Source organism: Ostrea edulis, chromosome 6, assembly GCF_947568905.1.
Source record: "Ostrea edulis chromosome 6, xbOstEdul1.1, whole genome shotgun sequence".
Lineage (NCBI taxonomy): Eukaryota > Metazoa > Mollusca > Bivalvia > Ostreida > Ostreidae > Ostrea > Ostrea edulis.
Window position 1 is genome coordinate 22,593,738 of NC_079169.1, and position 16,005 is coordinate 22,609,742.

Here is a 16,005-nt window from a genome sequence, read left to right on the forward strand (position 1 = left end):
CAAGGCAATAGTAAGAACCACGTATCAAAGGCAGATGGGCAAAGACCTACCGAAAACGTACAGAAGACATACAAAGGACATACTCAAGACATACTATAGATATACAAAACACGTCCTAACTAAGGACACACACAAATGGTAAATATATAAGTATAAAAAAAACCGGCTGGAAATTGTACATACAGCGCTGCCTCAAAAATATTTGCGGAAAAACAAAATGGCGGACGTTGTAAACAAACTCTGTCTCCAAAGTTTAGAGCTGAAATCAAATGATAAAAAGACTTACTTTAATACTTTGTCAAGCAACCTTTGGATCGAATGACTGCCAGTATTCTCCTTGGAAGTGAATTGTATAAATTTTGGTCATATTGGAGTTGATAAGAAGTCCACAGTTCGTTGATGGCGTTAAAAAGTTCATCTGGGGGTCCTTATGTTTCGGGCGGTATATTGAAGTTCTCTATTAATGCGAAGTCATATATTTTCAATTACGTTTAGATCTGGTGACTGGGCAGGCCAGGTCAAACAGTTAATATTATTATTGTGTTTGTATTCCTCAATAATTCGCGCTAGATGCACATGGGCATTGTCATCTTGAAACCGATAAATTCTATTGGAGAAATGACGGGCTAAAACAAGCCAAGATTGTTTTCGAGAATTTCTTGATATTGTACAGCATTTATATTCCCGTTTACTTTACATAAATTGCCAATACCATGCCAAGATATGCAACCCCATATCATTACAGTCACTCGCTTCTGAAATGAGGGACACATGCATCCCGGACGGTAAGCTTCATTTGCAGACCGCCACACATACACACGATTATTCTGTCCTATCACAATCTGTGATTTTTCACTGAATATAACTTGCTTCCATTCATTTTGAACTGACCATTTTCTCCTCGCAAGACACCATGGAAGTCACTTTTATCTATTTACCTCCCTGACTACCATTTTCTTCCTCATAACTCGCCTAAAAACCTTGTTGCTATGTAAAATCCTTTGGACGGTCTTGTGATGGACATTTACTGCACTTCCATCGTTGAAATCATTCGTTTTGTCCCGTAATTGTCTTCCACAGTTTCTTCTTACTAAGCGCAAAAGTCTACTCTCCGCTCGTTTGGGAACTTTTCGAGGTCTCCCGGATCGGGGCAAATTTTTCACATTTCCCTTGATGCAAAACTTTTGCCATATAGATTGAATTGTTGACTCAGATATATTCAACAATCTCTCAATGTCACAATTTCTGTGTCCCTCCCGTTTTAAATCAACAACCACTTGTCTAAGCTCAGTGCTAATTTTCTTTCGACTTTCGTGCCATGTTTGAAAACACCGGTTGATAAAAATAGCAGACGACAACATTGATACGTCATCTAGTCAGATGATTAGTCATGCGATACATGTACGGGGGAGAACTCAAAATTAGTAAGCAATCAAAGAATTCTAGCTGTTAATAATTTTTTAATTTGCTATCTTAAAAAAATCACACCGCCATTTTGTTTTTCCGCGAATACTTTTGAGGCGGCACTGTATCTAGCACATATCAAGGCAGGTGGAAGAATACATTTGACTCGGTTATAAAGATAATGATGAGTATCAAGCAAACGAAACAAATGACATCTGTCTGAACACAATGCGTACACCAAATCATGTTTCAGCAAATTATTGTATAAAACGTACCTTGCAATACTGAGCAGACGAAAATAGTAGAGAGTATTGATAGTACAATAAGTAAAAACGTAGAATATTCCAGTTTACACGGACATCTAAAGAACGGCATTTGTATATATGGGCTGACAATTACATCATCAGCCTGATAGAGGTGTGGTTTTGTTTGTTCGTTTTGAATTCCAAGATACGTATCTAAAATTACAAGTTTCTTTTTATATTCAGAGTGAAAAGGAAGACAAAAATATTTTCACAAAATACTCAGACTTAGGAGAAAAGATATTGTACAGTAAATCAAGAAGAAAATCAAAAGGTTCTCATACCAACGAAAATGAAAGAAAAAAGCACGGCGAATCTCACGATGGTGCCAAATCCAATGGGAAATTGCCATCCAAATCATTATTACCAGAAATCAATAATCAGGAGCAGTTAGCAATGGACAATGAGGTCCGTGATGAAAAGACGAATGGACATGTGACAGAAAGTGAGGAAAGTGATGAAGAGATAACAGAATTAGCAAAGCTGAATGGGAAGAACGAAGAGTCAAGCGTACTGGAAAGCTTTCGGGACTTAGTGGTATCCCCTGTACAGACTCCTGTTGTCTTCAGACCAATTACACGACACAGAGCCAGAGAGAATTCGGACACTGTCGCAGATATTTTAAAAGGGGGTGTCCATCCACCCTGCATCGCCGAAAGTAAATCGGTGACACTTTATGTTTCGTCTGGTTTCACGGGTTAGTATTATAACACATTTCTAATATTGTGGTAAACGTGAAGAATTCCAAAGTCAATTAATCTAAGCGTTAAGGTATTTTTATTACCAACTACAGACACAGTAGCAGAAAGAACCTGTCTGATAGAAAAAGTATACCCGGAATTGCACACGTATTGTCGCCATTTCGGGTTTGAACTCCAGATTTACGACCTTCGTTGGGGACTCAAGGACCAGAGTACAGATGACCACGGTCTGCCAACAATGTGCCTTAAGTATCTCGAAAAATGTCAAGAGACAGCTTGTGGGGGTATTGTTTTGGTAAGTTTAGTTCAGTTGGTTGATTCTGTAGCGAATGATTGAATCAAGTATTCCTAATTTATGCATTTAATGCACGAATATTTTCGCTCCTATATGTTGTTTTCGCTCTTTTTCGTTCATTGTCAAGGATGAATTCAAAACGGGGCTAATATTAAACGAAAGAATAATAGTACCCTAAAGTGACATCGATGACATTGAATGATGGCATAGGTCAAGTATATTAAAAGACATTACATCATGACTCGGTCCGACAGAGTGAAAGTAACATTTCTTGATGTACAGTATTTTGTATGGAAATTTCCTGTTAAACTAAACTATTAACAATATTCCTCATTTCATAAAGTGTGAATTTAAATATACTGACTGTATAACTAATTAAAACTTATGCTCACTCCAACAGGTAGTTCTTGGAGACAAATATGGGCCTTATATTCTTCCATCCACCATACCTGTGGTAGAATTTCAAGCAATATACGAACAATCGTTGCATCAACGAAAACAGAAAGTTGAACTCATGAGAAAGCGTGTGGCAGAAATTGAAAAAGCTACGGAAGAACGAGAAAGTAAGAAACAGCAGGGTCTCACAGAAGGCGAGATCATGGAAGATGTTGGAAGGGATCATCTCAAACTACAAGGATTAGACTTACAGCTGGAACCGCCGGCAGGAAAAGAAGCCCTGAACGTGTTTCGGAATCATGCGGACATGATCAAGAGAGAACAACAAATAATCAAGGCGCTAAAGGAGAAAGAGGAGAGCATGCCGAGTCCACATCTTCTCCGGCAGTGGTACAAACTAGATGACAACTGCAGGCCACCAGTTTACAGACTGCAAAATATAAGGTGATCTAGGAATTATATTACTAAATTCAATATAGAAATATTGAATTATAGATGTAGAAATTTTCTTCACAAGAAGTACATTTAGTGTATGTATATGTTAACTAGTGTTTGATGGCAAATTCCAATAATTTGAAAGTCAGTACTGATCAGTTACGCTTTAATCACTTTCAGTTCAGTCAGTACTGATCAGTTACGCTTTAATCACTTTCAGTTCAGTCAGTACTGATCAGTTACGCTTTAATCACTTTCAGTTCAGTCAGTACTGATCAGTTACGCTTTAATCACTTTCAGTTCAGTCAGTACTGATCAGTTACGCTTTAATCACTTTCAGTTCAGTCAGTACTGATCAGTTACGCTTTAATCACTTTCAGTTCAGTCAGTACTGATCAGTTACGCTTTAATCACTTTCAGTTCAGTCAGTACTGATCAGTTACGCTTTAATCACTTTCAGTTCAGTTATTAAGGAATACAGTCGTGGTGACGCACGAACACGGGAATCGGGACGTTTAATGTGGAATGAAACTGTCCCAAAACTCCGAAAACTTCTGAATGAGTTTGCAGACGTGGCCATCAGAGATCAACAATCCAGAAAGAACTATTTCTCATCTTGTAAGTGTTTACAGAGTATATAAATGTCAACTTGTCTTATAATTAGCAACATTTACTCCTCCTAGGCACCTGATCCCACCTCTAATATATCCAAGGGTCCACGTTTACCTAACTCTCTATTTTGTATTGCTCATAGGAGTTATGAGATTGATCACTGTTCGTTATCTTCGCCTTTCATTTTTAACGTTATTCTGTCATACACAGTACTAGAACAAGAACTTGACCAGTGTCTTGTGAATAATGATGAGGTCACAGAAGACATAGTTGTCATCAATAGAAATATCACAGACCTGCATAGTAACCTTGGGGACTCGGCGATAACAGACTATGCAGATTTACACCCTACGCAGGAAAAGACTTTGTCAGAAGCAGAGACATCTTATATGAATAAACTAAAAACAGAAATCATCACTGAAAAGGTAAGGCCTGATAAAAGCATGCTATAGCACCTATATATTATGTAGAATCATGTTATCTCTTCATTCCATGGAAGCAAGAGTATATGTAACGAGGAGAAACTTACAGAGGATTCACACCTCCTACAAGGCCCCCGAACCTTTCTTCGTCTGATCATCCAAATTTACTTCAGTTCTTGCCAATCATCAAACCTATCTTTCGTGAAAAAAATAATGAAATCAAGCTTGCTTTTGTTTTTATGTAATCTTGTCAACAAATAAATACACAAATACACATCTATACACCAACACACGCACAAATTCGACTGAAAACATAACGTGCTTAGCAAGGTAAACATTTGAAGAAGGTGTGAAGGTTTACATGTATTTACGTAGGTAGATAACAACCATATTTTGAACCATGACGTAGACTGGGATAAAGGTGGAATCCAACCTGTAACGAACCGCTCACATCACGTCTACCTTGACAGAATGTCTAAGCAGGTCCTGGAAGTTCTAAAGAGAGAGTTTTCCAGACACATCAGTGAAAACATGGAGCAGAAGGACGCAACATCCAAACTTTACCAAGAAATATCCCAGCATGTTTCCCTCTGTCAAGAAAGGTACAGTACTATCACTAACTTGACACAGTATGAAAATGATTGAAAATTTTTGATTGTAATACTTATTACATGTCGAATCGTTGTGATTATAGAGGACAACATTTCCAAGGCAGGCGAGAACTTCTGCAGACGGTGAAATCCTATATTCGCTCAAAGTGTCGACTTCCACTCATTTTACATGGCAAAGCCGGCTGTGGAAAAACAGCCCTTGTGTGTAAAGTTGCCCTTGAAATTCAGAAATGGTGCAAAGGGTGAGTGAAAGAAAAATGCTTCGGATTAAGAATTCGAAATATCAATTTGAATCATACCGCTAGTTCTTTAAACTCGAATTTACTGATAAAGGAATAGGTGCCGTCAACATTAGAAACATGCCTCATCATAAAAAAATGTTCACTCTTGTATACCAGCATACATTGTATTTCAAGTTCAAGTCTACACCCTGTATTTCCTATAAATATATTTCCACCATTGCACCAAACGTTTTAATTACAAACTTTACAGTGCTTAAATACGTATAGACCATTTTATACTTAATCCACCTAAGTGTTATTGTTCTTCATCTTTCAACAATAGTCCAGCTGGATATGTCATTATTTGTGATGTCGATAAAGTTGAAAAAGAGGACCTTAAATCACTCGTTTTAAAAGGTCCCAAATTCAGAGAGCCTCGGTCTCTCAATTGGCGACGGAACTTCATCTCTATTATTAATTATGTCGAAGACCAGACCAGACGATGAGCTGAATATGAAAATCAGAACTTAATACCTTGTGAGAATGGATAAAAAGTATAAGAGGAATATCAAAATCCCGTATAAGATGCATCAAAACAAAACTGCACACCATCTATCTTTTTGTGTTTAGTAAACCAGAAGTGATAAAAGAATCCCTTATAGGAGTTACAAGATTGATCACTGTTCGTTATCTTCACCTTTCATAGGTTACATAAGGAATGAAAGGTGAAGATAACGAACAGTGATCAATCTCATAACTCCTATAAGCAATACAAAATAGATAGTTGGGCAAACACTGACCCCTGGACACATCAGAGGTGAGATCAGGTACCTAGGAGGAGTAAGCATCCCCTGTCGACCAGTCACGCCCGCCCTGACCCCTATTTCCTGATCAGTTATCCGTAGTCAAAATCAGTGTGACAAAAATATGTTTGGTTCCTGCTGACAAAGCTAGTAACATTGCCTTTGTTTGCAAGGCTCATTATTACAACTGAATTTTAAACGAACTTGGCATTGATTCCACATTTGATAGTCGTACTTATACTCCAACTGCCCAAAAAATAAAATTCTTCAAAATCTTGCTTCCGTTTTAAACACATTTAAAATCCAAGTCAATGGAACAGATGAATATGAGAGTTTTTTTTTTTTTTTTTTTTTTTTTTTTTTTTTTTTACAACATCTGTTGCTTCCTTATCTGTAATTGTGCCTTCCAGTGTGTCTCTTTGGGTATCATTTAATTTTTTTTAGTTTCAGTATCATTTAAAATGTCCTTTAAATCGAAATCAATACTTATATCTTTCTTTTGATAAAGATTATTATGAAATGTTTCCACTTAAGTTAAAATTGCCTCTAGATTTGCAATTTCTTGTTTTTATATTCTTATGAGACAGAATTTATTACGGATGTATATTTAATTGCTGTTATAAAATTTAGAAATTCATTTAAAAAATTAAGGATTATCTCCCTCATGCATAGCTCTTATCCTTAGACGAATTTGACTCCATTTTTTTGGCACACTGTTTTTGGCTATAATAGCTCTAAAACTTCATTGTTATTTCGGATTTCAAACATTTCGGTTGAGCATCACTGAAGAGACATTATTTGTCGAAATGCGCATCTGGTGCATCAAAATTGGTACCGTATAAGTTTTACATTCAAAAGGTTCCGTATGAGAAGAAACAATCTCTAGCTGAGGCCTTCAACTCTACATTTAGATCTATCGACGATACTTCATCTATTCACAACAATAATTTTCATTTATATGTCGATTCGCTATATCCCAGTGAACTCGAAATAAAAGACACCACAAAGCCTTCCATATCTGCTTCCTACTTAGATATTTTATTAAACACACTGCACAGAAGCTAACAGCAAACTAACATCTCAACTCTATGACAAACGGGACGATTCCAGCTTCTCCATCGTCAACTTCCCATATTTATACAGCTATATTCCATTATCACCTGCATATGGTGTTTATGTCTCTCAAATGACGCGATACGCAAGAGCTTGTTCTGCGTATGATCAGTTTTTAACTCGAGGCAGGCTACTGATAAACAAGTTGATGTTACAGGAGTTTCAACAGTCTCGTTTAGAAATTTTTGCAGTTTCTACGGTCGTTATAACGGTCTAGTTTGCCACTACAGCCTGTCGTTGGGCCAAATGCTGTCTGACGTGTTTCATACCTATTGTTAAGGCCGTTCTTCGCATACTGATTTTGACTACGAATTACTCCGTTTGCCTGATCAATGAATAGGACTCTGACGGGTGTGTGCGGTAGACAGGGGATGGTTAATCCTCCGGAACACCTGATCCCACCTCTGGTATATCCAGGGATCCGAGTTTGCTTGCCCAGCTTTTTATTTTGTATTCCTTATATGAGCTATTAGATGCATCACTGTCCGTTATCTTCACCTTTTCATCAATATTATGAAAATTAACTTGTTTTCTTGTAAATCCAGGATTCTTTTCTTTACAGATTGAAACCTCATGTGATCATCAGGGCTATAGGCCGCACCACAGCCTCGAGAAATGTTCGCACTCTATTACGAAGTATTTGTCTACAGCTATGTCACGTGTTCGGGGGAAAGGCGGAGGAAGTTCCAATGGTAAAATTAAATCATATCGACAGCAAAACTTTTTTCTAAGGATAAAGATTCTATTATTCATAAAAGATACACAGTATTAAAACATACGTCAGTAGTCATTCCCTTTAGTGTTAAGGTCAGTTCAATGTCTTGTTTTATACCAGTTTTGACAGACAAATAATTATGTTTAGTATACATGATTTTAAAAGTTGTGACCCAATTTTGCATCAGAATTGATTGAAAAATGATTAAAAACATAGTTTTACTCATTTTTACAAACCAAACCAAAAAAGCAGTAGCAAATGAATTAATGGTATGTAAATAGACCATATTTCTTCTGGTATTTTTAAAAGATGATTTTAGGATATTTTTTCGATATGCCTTATACAATCAAGATTGTGTAATGAGGTGCATAATGCTATATAATAATTGTAGGATAATAGATTGATCAAGATATTTCATTTTGTCATTAAAAAGAAAAAAACGCGTGGCTTTTAATTCAGCCTTCTGAAAGAGTTTCAAAAATCAAAATTTCCCGTTTCTTTTTTTTTTTTTGGTCACTTTCAACTAATTTACATGAACATTTACTCCTATTTATGAAAGTTTATGGAATCCTTCTTTTACCAATACAAAAATGCAAATATTCCTGGATAAGTAAACGTATTTATTGTTTTACACGAAACCGTGATTTCTTACCTTAAACATACTGTATCCTTGAAGTGTTTTCAGCTTTATGTCTCACTTTCGCAAGATTTACGCTACGTCAATGTGACTTTAGATTAATGGTCTTAATTTATACAAAAATAACAATGTTTGTAAACACGAATCACAAATCGCGAATTTGGAAATGCTGAAATGATGAGTTTTGATGTCTCGATGATCTTATTTGTACATCATGCCTATCCACATTCAAAGATGTAAATCGATGAAAGAAAACGATAACTACAGATTTAGACGTGGTGCAGTAGGAGATTTTAGATGAAAAATTTGAAACTTAAACTTCTAACAGCTTTCGTGTAGGAATCTTTTGAAAGTTTGTAAACCATCTGCCAAAGTTCTAGAAGAATTTCATTCTGATGTAATTTGGGAAATAAAGGTTGATTGTATTGTGTTTCATTTCTACCCCATTATTTTTTAAACATAACGTTAGATAAGTATCATGCACAGTAAAAGCTAAGACATCATGATGCTATAAATAACAATATACTCATTATCCCTTGTTGTAAAAAAAATTCACCATCAATTATAAAATACATCAGTACTGTATGTTGAAAAGTAAATTTTCATCTAAAAGGTACGTTTTTACTATTCGTCATCACTAAAAACTCAGAAATTTCAACCTTCATTCATTCATACAGAATCATGACGTCATTAGCATGTAATAGTCTTAGAAATTTATAAAAATGGCAATTTATTGTCTTGGAGAAAGGTTTTCTACAGCAGTCGCTTAAAAGAATTTTAAGTTCATTACGGCGGGTGTGATCGGTCGACAGGGATGCTTACTCCTCCAAGGCATCTGATCCCACCTCTAGTATATCATGGGGTCCATGTTTGCCCAACTCTTTATTTTATATTGCTTATAGGTGTTATGAATTTGATCACTGTTTGTTATCTTCGCCTTTCTTTACATGATATAAAGTGGTTAATCATATCGGAAGTATGCACGTGGGCGACGTGTGTATTATATACCTTTTACAGCAATGTTTCCAAGATGTGTGTCATTTACTTAGAGAAAGTTTATTAAAGAACATATACAAGAAAGTAAGCCCTTTGAATAAAAAAGTGAAGATAACAGTGATCAATCTCGTAACGCCTATGGAGAATAGGGTAAACACGGACCTTTGGACACACCAGAAATAGGATCAGGTGCCAAGGAGGAGTAAGCACATCCTGTTCATCGGTCACATCCGCCATAAGTCCTATATCTTGATCTGGTAAACGGAGCAATCCCGAGTCAAAGTCATTATGTAAAGAACGGCTTAACAATTACGTCAAAAACATTCGACCCAATAACTGGTTGTATTTGTAAATTAGATTGTTATATATGTAAGGACCATAGAGTATGTGAAATGCTGACTTTAAACGAGACTATTGATTTCAATTTAAACGAGACTGTTGAACCCCGTGTAACATTACAACTTATTGGACAGTATACTGAATGGACTTAAAAACTGATCATACGCCGAGCATGCTCTTGCATATCGAATCAGTTGAGATGCAGGTGACAATTGAATATTGCTAAATGAATATGGGAAGTTGACGATGAGAAATTCTTGACATCTTAAAACAATTTAAAATTTAAAATAATCTGGCAACGGTTATCATCTAATTATCTTAATTTTAGGAATTTAAAGGCTTAGTGAATGACTTTCCTCAACGAATAAGTCAGGCCTCTGAAATGGACCCTCTAATAGTAATTTTGGATTCTGTTGACCAGCTAACAGGTACGTTTATTGAAGTAAACTGACAGTTTTAAACCTCTGTATGTGTTTATAACAAAGTTAAAATGATGCATATAAATCGATTTGTTGTAGAGGAACACGAAGGAAACAAAATGGCATGGCTTCCAAAGGATCTTCCGGAGAATGTTAAATTGATTATTACAACGAACCCAGACGAACAATTCGAAAGTTTTCCAGGTCTTATGAAAGCTTTTGGATCCAACAAGGATATCACGGTGGCAATTCCAAGCATGCCACAAGAAGACGCAGAGTCTATACTGGAATACTGGTTGCAACAAGATCACAGAGTTTTAATACGTTCTCAGTTTGATGTAATCATCAATGCATTCAACAAGTGTGCCTTTCCTCTATATCTAAAACTGGCCTTCATGGAATCGAAATTGTGGTCTTCATTTACAGATATTGAACACTGTAAATTGTCCGAAAATATAATAAAACTAGCTGCACTGAAGTTCGGAAAACTCGAAACAAAGCATGGAGAACCGCTAGTCAGACGCGCTCTTGGTTACATTACAGCGTCTCGGGAAGGAATTACATCAAATGAAATGGAGGATATTCTTTCAATAGATGAGGCAGTAATGGATGATGTAATCGTTAATCTTAGACCGGCTAAGCGACGTTTTCCCAACGTCCTATGGATAAGATTACTCGAGGATTTATCTGATCTTTTAACCCCTACGCTGACTCACGGAGTGATAACATATGTATGGGCTCATTCTCAATTCAACCAGGCGGCAGATGAACGATATCTCCAGAATCGAGATAAAGCGCCATCCTATCACAAAACCATGGCTGAATATTTCCAGGGAATTTGGGCATCAAAACCAAAACCTTATATGGGTAATGAAAAGGGAGTTCTTCGCTGTGTATCAGAACAGCGCCTATACTACGAGCCTTGTGAGAACAATGAAGACGGATCGGACAGAATATACAATATTCGTAAAGTAAATGAATTGCCATATCATTTGCTTAATTCACAACAAACATCTCTATACAAATCAGAGGCTCTTTGCAATTTCGAATGGATAAATGCAAAGTTGTGTGGCACATCACTACGTTCGCTTGTTGAAGAATACCAAACTGGACTAGCAGTGGAACCTACCGATTCAGAGTTAAAGATGATGTCTGATGTCATTCAGCTTTCTGCTAAGGCTCTATCAAAAGATCCACGACAACTAGCGGCACAGATCGTTGGTCGACTCACCACAATCATTGCCAATGATATCCCAAGAGCACCGGGGGATCCCCCACGTTATCCCTTCATTCACATGCTTCTGAAGCAAGCACACGAACCCTCTTTACCAGCATTGATTCCTTCCATACGCTGTTTGACGGAACCCGGGGGAATTTTGTTCGACTTGCTATCTGGTCATACAGATCCAATAACAGCAGTGGAAGTATCCACAGATGGCGGGAAAGCCTTCACAGCTTCGAGAGACAACACAATGAAAATGTGGGATCTAAGAACAGGAAAAGTGATGAAAACCATCAATGATGTAGGCACCAATATCACCAGAATTCGTGTTGGATATAATGTTGCGTTTGTGGTTACTGTAGAAGGCAACGTCATGCAAGTATGGAATGTTCGCTACTCAGAACGTGTTTTACGTGTGGACAAGTATCCCGATCCTCCTGTAATAGGCATGGCTGGAGAGGGGAAATATCTCTGTGCCTTATTTGACGGAAACAATAAGTTGAGAACTTGGAACCTAAACAAAGCTGGCCATCCAATGATCAGTGAAGCTCAAACAGAGAACCATAGAGTGTATAATGACAATTCTGCTCTGATATCGCCTTTTTCCTTCGATGAAAGAATCCTTCATGCCTCTAGAGGAGCTAATTGTGCTCTTGTGAACAACGTTCGTAATGGAAAACAAGTCCTTAGCTTGAAGTGCAATGACTATTCCTCAGCAGTGACAAGCTTAGGCACATCCAGGGACTACTTCATTGTGGCCTGTAGGCAACATTACATGCATCTTCACGAAATTTATCAACTGGAACTTTTCGATTTGAAAAAAGGAAGGTACTTACGAAGTGTTCGTGGATGTATACACGACAAAATCAAAGATCTCTTCATAAATTATATTGGGTCCCACGCCATCGCAATATGTGCTAGTGAGGAGACGAATACGTCTGACATATCTGTGTGGAATATTGAAACAGAAGATCACAAGCATTTGGCACGTCATGCTGGTGCTTCAGTATTAGGCGCTTGTGCAGACTTCAAATACTGTCTAACAGCAGGGAAAAATGATAAAACACTTAACATCTGGAATTTAACCAGTAAAATCAACCAGTCGATGCCTAGGCTGAAGAAACAGTCTGGTGTGTTTCAGATCCTCGCAATGACACAAAACCCAAGGTACGTGGTTTCCAGACAATTTAACAACGGCCCCGTCAGTGTGTGGAATGTAGCGAGAGCAAAACAACTGAAAACAGCTGTTCGAATAGAGAGAAGCTTGTCCGATTCCTCCGACGTCGTGGTGGTGAGAGACACAAAGGTTGTCATCTTAACTGAAAAGGGCATTGCTAACGCAAAGGATAACGCTCGACCAGTGTTCCAGACGGTGTTAATCTACGATCTCCTACAGAAAAAGTTTGTGAAGAAAATCAAGAAGTGTTTCATCACTCCATGCCCATCACACGAGTACGTCATGCTCAAAGATGAAATGCTGCTTGGACTTTCTGAAAATAGATCACATTTCGTTATTTGGAATTTAAAAACGGGCCAGGTTGAGCATCGAATCCGTCCCTTGTTGAAGGATCTTGAGAAGAAGATTGCTGAAACTGATGTCATGACACTAGCTAAGGAGCGATGCCATACCGCCAAATTGACGCCATGGGAACGCCGCGTTGAGTCTCAATCCGCAAAGCAGAGAAGAAGGGATGCGGCGGTAGATATTGAGCGACAGAGAGTGGAAGAATTAAAGAAAGAAATCAGTAGCAGCGGCATAGATAGGTACCTCCTAAGTGGGGATCAAAAGATTGCTGTGGCTTCTTTTTTCGCGCACTTCATGTGCGTGTTTGATATCGAAAACCACGCACATTTAGCTACTCTTGAGAGTGACACATCCATGTTGTCTTTGCTGGTGGCCTCTTTAACCTACACTGGTAATTACCTTGTTCAAGCTAACTACGACGAAGAGCAGAGAACTAGTTATGTGACGTTGTGGGACTGCTTTGAAGGTGTAGTAAAGAAACGTCTTAGGAATGAAAGCGATGTGATGGCTCTTGGTTTAAGTGAAGACGCCAGCAAAATAATTATTGGTAAAGACAACAAAGAAATACATATCTGGGAACCGAACAAGTCCCCATCGCTGCGAAAAATCCAAGGTGTTCAAGGATTAGAGTTTAACGATCTCAGTAAAATTTTCATTGTGGATAATGACACGCGTGCTGTGGTTTTCGCGGGAGACATTTCCGTATGGGACATTGAACGCGGGGTAGTACTGGCGGTATTCTCACCAGATACTAAAATCACATGTTGTCACGTCGCTAACAGCGGACGTGTAATTACGTTCGGTTTGCACGACATCCCGGAGATCGTCATTCTGAAGCTGATGTCTAGCGATTTGCCAAGCATCGAGGACGAAGGTCAGGACATGTTTGGAGAAAAACCCGCAGAGTCGTCAGATGAGGATGACGAAGAGGAAGAAGAGGAGGCATAAAGGTTGCACGGAAGAGTGATATTTCCCTATGCAGAATTCCCCCCTGAGACTTAAATAACATCACTAAATACATATGGTTTCCAAATATCAATCCATTGCACTATTAAACGACTGCGTAACGTACATGTACATAATGCCAGGGCACGTTGTATTATGTATTTTTATATATAGTATGACTGGGTTGTCACTACAAATAAAAATAGTTCCGTTTGTCTTTTAATAGAAAGACAAATGTTTAAATAGAAAATCCCTTTTACGGCGAACATGTTCTTTCATCCATTTGGATCTGTTAGACAGTACAAGTTCAGTGGGAAAATGAATGTATATCGAAAGGTACAGTGAAAGAGAATGCGTTTACATACACAAAAGCCATGGAGTTTGTATCCATAGATAAGGCTGGTTAACGAAATAAAATTACAAACAAAGAAAGCAATACCAACACTAGTGCGATATTTCGAAAGACAAAATTAAGAATTATCAATTTATGTCATTAAAAAAAACACATATATTTTTTAAAACCAAATTCTCACTCGAAAATATATTCATTTCAAGAATATTGGTTTTTATTGGGGGAAACCACTCAGTTTAATTGCCAAAATCGACAAATTACCCCATTTGCCCCTTTTTTTTTTACCTGAAGCAATTTGATGTCCATTCTTCTAACACAATGTTATGTTGTATTCCTCGCTGTTTGCGAATCTTTATTCTACCGAACTTGAGTTGCGAGTTCAAAGTACAAACCTTTTTAAAGGAAATCGACATGCAATACCTTTCTGCATCGCACAATTTATATCTTCGACAACCGAGCAAGGTGAATTTATAGAGTGTTATGAATGATGTTAGTGGAATTGAAAGTGATGTATTCCATATAGTGTGCCTCGTGTGTCCGAAGAGTTTATTTTTATAATGTAACACGATATCAAAAATCACAAACTATATATACCTTTACAAATTCCGTCCGTATATTTTACATTCGTGTGTATTGTACAGGTATTTATTTACATCTGCTTTACAATCTATACACTATTGTGTATAAGAAGAAGGTGATTTGTCGGTGCTGGTACATGGTATAAAAACTTAAGATACCGCAACAAGTCTCTGCAATGATTTAATTAAGTTTTGTATGGTATTATATGACATGTATTTTATACTATCTGTGATCAATGATTTGTGTATTACAATGTTTTGTTGTGTTTTCTTTTTATTGATAATTTTATTTATATATCTTTCGTAAATAAAAATCTTAAGATAAAAAAAATCTGTTTGAATGTCCAATTCCTTTCATCCACTGTCGTAGAATACAGTTGCGGTCAAGTGTGATATTTATCGAAAAAATCCCAAAAGTCGATTAATTGCATGAATGAAAGGCAAATATAACATAACTCCCTCAAGGTATACAAAATAAAGAGTTGGGCAAAGACAGACCCCAGGACATACCAGAGGTGGGATCAGGTTCCTAGGAGGAGTAAGTATCTAAACTTATGCCTTGATCAGGTAAACCGTAGTCAAAATCAGTGTGCTAAGAACGGTCTAACAATCCTTAATATGAAACACGTCAGATGAATAAAATTTGAATGATGTAAACTCTATGTCAATATGAACTTATATTCGCCTCAAATTCAGAAAGCAGTTGTTCCCCCGTAACAAATAAAGTATTTACTGATCTCAATACATGCTCAGAATCAACGCCATGCAAATTAGTAAAACTCGCATTTTGCCATACATAATTTTCTTCAATTGTACATAGTAGTTGAAGTCCATTGTTATTGGAAATTTGAGATTTATTTGTGGCATGAATTATTTTTGCGAGACAAGTATTTACATATGTAATTAGAATTTTACAAATATCTCTGAAATACATAACTTTCTTTTATAGTCAAGTGTCACAA

General features: G+C 37.2%; 1 protein-coding gene across 4 annotated transcripts in view; it reads left to right on the plus strand.

Annotated features, from left to right (window-relative positions):
- The window catches only part of LOC125647914 (uncharacterized), a 43,020-nt gene extending 27,646 nt beyond the window's left edge, over positions 1-15,374 (plus strand). For all 4 annotated transcript variants that reach the window (XM_048874778.2, XM_048874782.2, XM_048874781.2 and 1 more), the window contains exons 5-14: positions 1,893-2,403; positions 2,500-2,702; positions 3,103-3,542; positions 3,994-4,151; positions 4,356-4,570; positions 4,943-5,169; positions 5,262-5,420; positions 7,878-8,007; positions 10,331-10,430; positions 10,521-15,374. In XM_048874778.2, the coding sequence (XP_048730735.1) occupies positions 1,893-2,403; positions 2,500-2,702; positions 3,103-3,542; positions 3,994-4,151; positions 4,356-4,570; positions 4,943-5,169; positions 5,262-5,420; positions 7,878-8,007; positions 10,331-10,430; positions 10,521-14,116 (5,739 nt within the window). In that variant the 3' untranslated portion in view covers positions 14,117-15,374. The remainder of the gene's footprint in view (positions 1-1,892; positions 2,404-2,499; positions 2,703-3,102; positions 3,543-3,993; positions 4,152-4,355; positions 4,571-4,942; positions 5,170-5,261; positions 5,421-7,877; positions 8,008-10,330; positions 10,431-10,520) is intronic.
- The last annotated feature ends 631 nt before the right edge of the window (positions 15,375-16,005 follow it).